This window comes from Brassica oleracea, chromosome C4, assembly GCF_000695525.1.
Source record: "Brassica oleracea var. oleracea cultivar TO1000 chromosome C4, BOL, whole genome shotgun sequence".
Lineage (NCBI taxonomy): Eukaryota > Viridiplantae > Streptophyta > Magnoliopsida > Brassicales > Brassicaceae > Brassica > Brassica oleracea.
Genome location: NC_027751.1, coordinates 10,471,940 through 10,475,766, shown reverse-complemented (window position 1 = coordinate 10,475,766; position 3,827 = coordinate 10,471,940). Strand labels below are relative to the sequence as shown.

The 3,827-nt window shown below is 33.9% G+C and overlaps 1 protein-coding gene across 1 annotated transcript; it reads left to right on the top strand.

Annotated features, from left to right (window-relative positions):
- Positions 1-300: 300 nt before the first annotated feature.
- Positions 301-2,170, top strand: LOC106340407. Its single transcript, XM_013779286.1, has 6 exons — positions 301-382; positions 472-595; positions 672-823; positions 922-1,231; positions 1,502-1,665; positions 1,757-2,170. Exons 1-6 carry the CDS (start codon positions 361-363, stop codon positions 1,909-1,911), a joined length of 927 nt encoding a protein of 308 aa, XP_013634740.1. The 5' UTR covers positions 301-360; the 3' UTR covers positions 1,912-2,170.
- Positions 2,171-3,827: the final 1,657 nt, after the last annotated feature.

Sequence of the window (3,827 nt, the reverse complement as noted above, 5' to 3'; positions counted from 1 at the left end):
TTTTGTAAATCACACATTAATGTAATTAGGACTCTTAATTATTGGTTAGATTAAAAACATTGTATAGTAATGATTAGTAGTATCTATTTTAAGTGGACTGTTATAGTATTTTTATTGTCCAAAAAACTATCGATAAAAATAGACTATATTTTAATAGAATAGATAACATGGGGCTCATTTTAGATAACATACATCTCTAATCTTGTTATTGGAAGAAAATAATCAATATCTGGTTCGGTTTAGATTCTAACTAAACTCCCTTCGTCAAGGAATTTACCTATATATATATAGACACTTATACCACTTTCTTCTCATCCCAAAACAAACTACAGACCAACAAATTTAAAACCCTACTTGAAAATGAGTCTAACGTCACTTGAAGGTACGTTTTACTTATATATATATATACACATATAAGTCTAATTAATTGTTGTCTATATATGTTTGTTCATCTGCATGTATTCTATGTAGACTACATAAAATATAAGAAACGCAACAACAGTCATTTCATGTTGGTTGATGGAATGTCTACGCTAATGACTGAAAATGCTAAGAACTGTGAGTCAATGAATTTCCATGCTTTTGGTCTCAGATGGTGAGTCAATTTACTTAACATTTTAATTTAACATAATGTGTGCATTAATCTTGTTGGCTTGGAAATGGCGATATAGGAAGTTCAATATCCGCTTAGATCTTGTCAAGGACTACTTATCCGCTTATCTGACTATCGCCGATGAAAAGTGTACCGGTTCTAATTGGGGCGTTACCTGCTGGTTCAACCTCAGCGTAATCTCTCAGATTGGAGACCTTGATATATGCACGGGTAAATATTAAGTTTCACAAGTATTAATTGGTGATTATTTTGACAATTTTATTTTTATTTTATCTTTGATATATACTGCGTTTATGTTGTCTTATCAGCGTCAGTGTTCTCTTTCGACTCAAATCATGTATCATGGGGGGTAAGCAGCTTAATCTCACAAGAGATGTTGAAGCAGAAGTTTATTGTGAACGACAAAGCGGTTTTCTGTGCCGAGATAACCGGGGTCATACCATTATTCCTCAATGTTATAATAAACACCTTCTCTCCAACCATGGGGACAGCAGAACGAGTTAAACTGATGAAGGTGCCTCGGAATAACTCTAGATTCACATGGAAGATCACTCAGTTTTCCTCCTTCAGTGGTGAAAGTCATTCGTCCTATGAGTTCACCTGTGGACCACGGAGATGGTATGCCCAATTTTATGCTCCCTCTATTTCAGTTTATTATATATTTCGGTTGAATACGCGCAAATCAAAAGAAATATCGATACCACTAATGTTTCAAATTACGACAATACTAGAGCGATACTAAGTTAAAATAAATAAATCAACGTTTCATATTTTTCTCAAAAAAAAAAAACACCGTTTCATATTGATTTAAAATAGTTCAGTTCGAAAACATGCATGCATGTCTCATATTAAGAAGTATATCTTATACATGGTTTATATTACAATCAGGTACTTAGAGATGTACCCTAAAGGATACTTAGAGGGAAAAGGAAATTCGTTGTCTTTGTTTCTGCATGCGTCCGATTTTGTGAGCAAAGCTCCAGTGGAAGCAACATCGGCCATCTATAAACTGCGAGTGTTGGACCAACACAAGCGCAATCACCATGAAATTAGTATTATATATATATATACACTTACTTTCTTTTACTCGTACATATATATATAAGCCAACTGCTAAATTTAATCTCTACTTGTTTGATAAAGATACCGCACATCGGTTTACCTCCAATACTCGCTGGGGCTTCAACAAGTTTTTGGAGCTAGGGGAACTCCACAAAGCTTCAAATGGATTTCTTGTGAACGATGCGATTTATATTGGGGTTGAGTTCTTATCTATGGCCACACGTGAATATCTCTGAAACGCATTGATGGATTCGACCAGACCACAAGAATGAATACCTCATCAGGAACTTGTCTACCTATTATTCTATAGTTTGCGCATCTTGATGTGTGTCTATATATCGTGCAAGTTTACATAAAAGTAAAATAAAAAGCGACAGATCAAATCAGTTGATTGATTGTATTGTCTGCCATGCATGATAAACATTCAACTGAATCAGTTGCTATGTACTATAGCTAGTAAGCTACTTGTGCACCTTTCTTTTTTAATAAATATATATATATATATATATATATATATATATATTTGTGTGTATTTAACTATTTATATATGTGTGACTGGCTCATAGGCCTACCATTAAAAACTTCCAATGGCTTATTTTTTTCCTGATTGAAATTTTTTTTTTTTTAACTTTTGTTCCGATAAAATAAAACGAACCTAACATAACGTTGTAAAATCGTTTTCGATATTTTATTAAGAGAAATTTAATAGAATAGTCATTTTTAAGTTTTTGTCACAAAAATAGTTTTCAATGAGAAAAATGACCAAAATAAATTTTATTAAAGAGTAAAAATAACTATGATTAACTAATCTAGACTTATGGTTAACTAATCTAGACTTATGGTTTAGAGTTAAGGGGTAGAATTTTGAGGATAGAGTTTTAAATTTAAAAAATAAAAAATAAAAAATAAAATTTTCAAAATAAAAAAAAAAACTATTTTAGTCAATTTTCATTATTGAAAGTTATTTTTGTGACAAAACTAAAAAAATGCTAAATTACCTTTTTGTTAATTCTGACAAAACAATTTTCTGTATATTCCAGATTTTTTTTATTTCTCTTTTCATACATGTCGAATGAAGGGGAAGTTCGGACAAAAGACGAGGAAAGCTTGTAATGTTATAAATCAAGTAATGAATGTCCATAACCGGTCCGGTCCATAAACCGGTCCGGTCCATAAACCGGTCCGGTCCATAAACCGGTCCATATCAAGAGAGATAACCGAAACCCTAGAGAGAGGAGAGAGAGCAGCCGCATGTCCTAGAGGAGAGAGAGAGGCGACCACAAGCTTAAAGAAAAAGAAACTCTTTTCCTTTTCCTAGTAGATGTAATCTTTCCATTTATGTATTTAGTAGTTATCCTAAATCTAGTAAGATTAGGATTTGTACTATTTCTATGTATCTCTTCTTGTAATCCTTATATAAGGAACCTCATATTATGAAATAATAACACATAAATATTCAGTCTTTAACCTTCCAATTACAAAACGTTATCAGCACTATTGTTCTCTGCAATCTAAGCTAAAAACCTAAAACCCTAAAATCCCTAACTCAGCTGGCGACCACCCTAAACCCTAAGGCGTTTCCTGTCCGTCTCAGACCTCGACGATCAGCTCAACTCCTTGGTGTTCCCTGCTCGTGTCCTGACGTCCTCAGCCTGCTCGTGTTCGTGATCAACCAGCTCGCACCAGACGACAATCAACTTCAGCTCGCAGACGAGTGCAGCCGGCGAAAATTCCAGGACGATCAGCGATCAGACAGCATCCGTCTTGCATCCGAGGTCCATCCGTTCTCCCTAGGTGGTCCGGCTCAACCCTACAAAGACTAAGGTATACCGTTAATCTGAGAACGCTATGATCAAACCCTAAAACCCTAATCCATTATTATGGAATTCTATGATCTTGATCAAACCCTAAAATCGGTAAACCTAAAAACAAAAATCTCATAACTAGCAATTGAATCGATTCCAACTAGAACATTTTGATTGTTTATTTGTTTCTAATCTGAAGTTATGAAACCCTAATATTGGAATCGAAACCCTAAACCCTAGAAACTTGAATTCGATTTTAATGGTTCTTATTTTGATTGTTTGATTGATGATCTGAGGTTATAGAATTGATATATTGATTGTATAATCTGAATCTTGAATTTGAATCC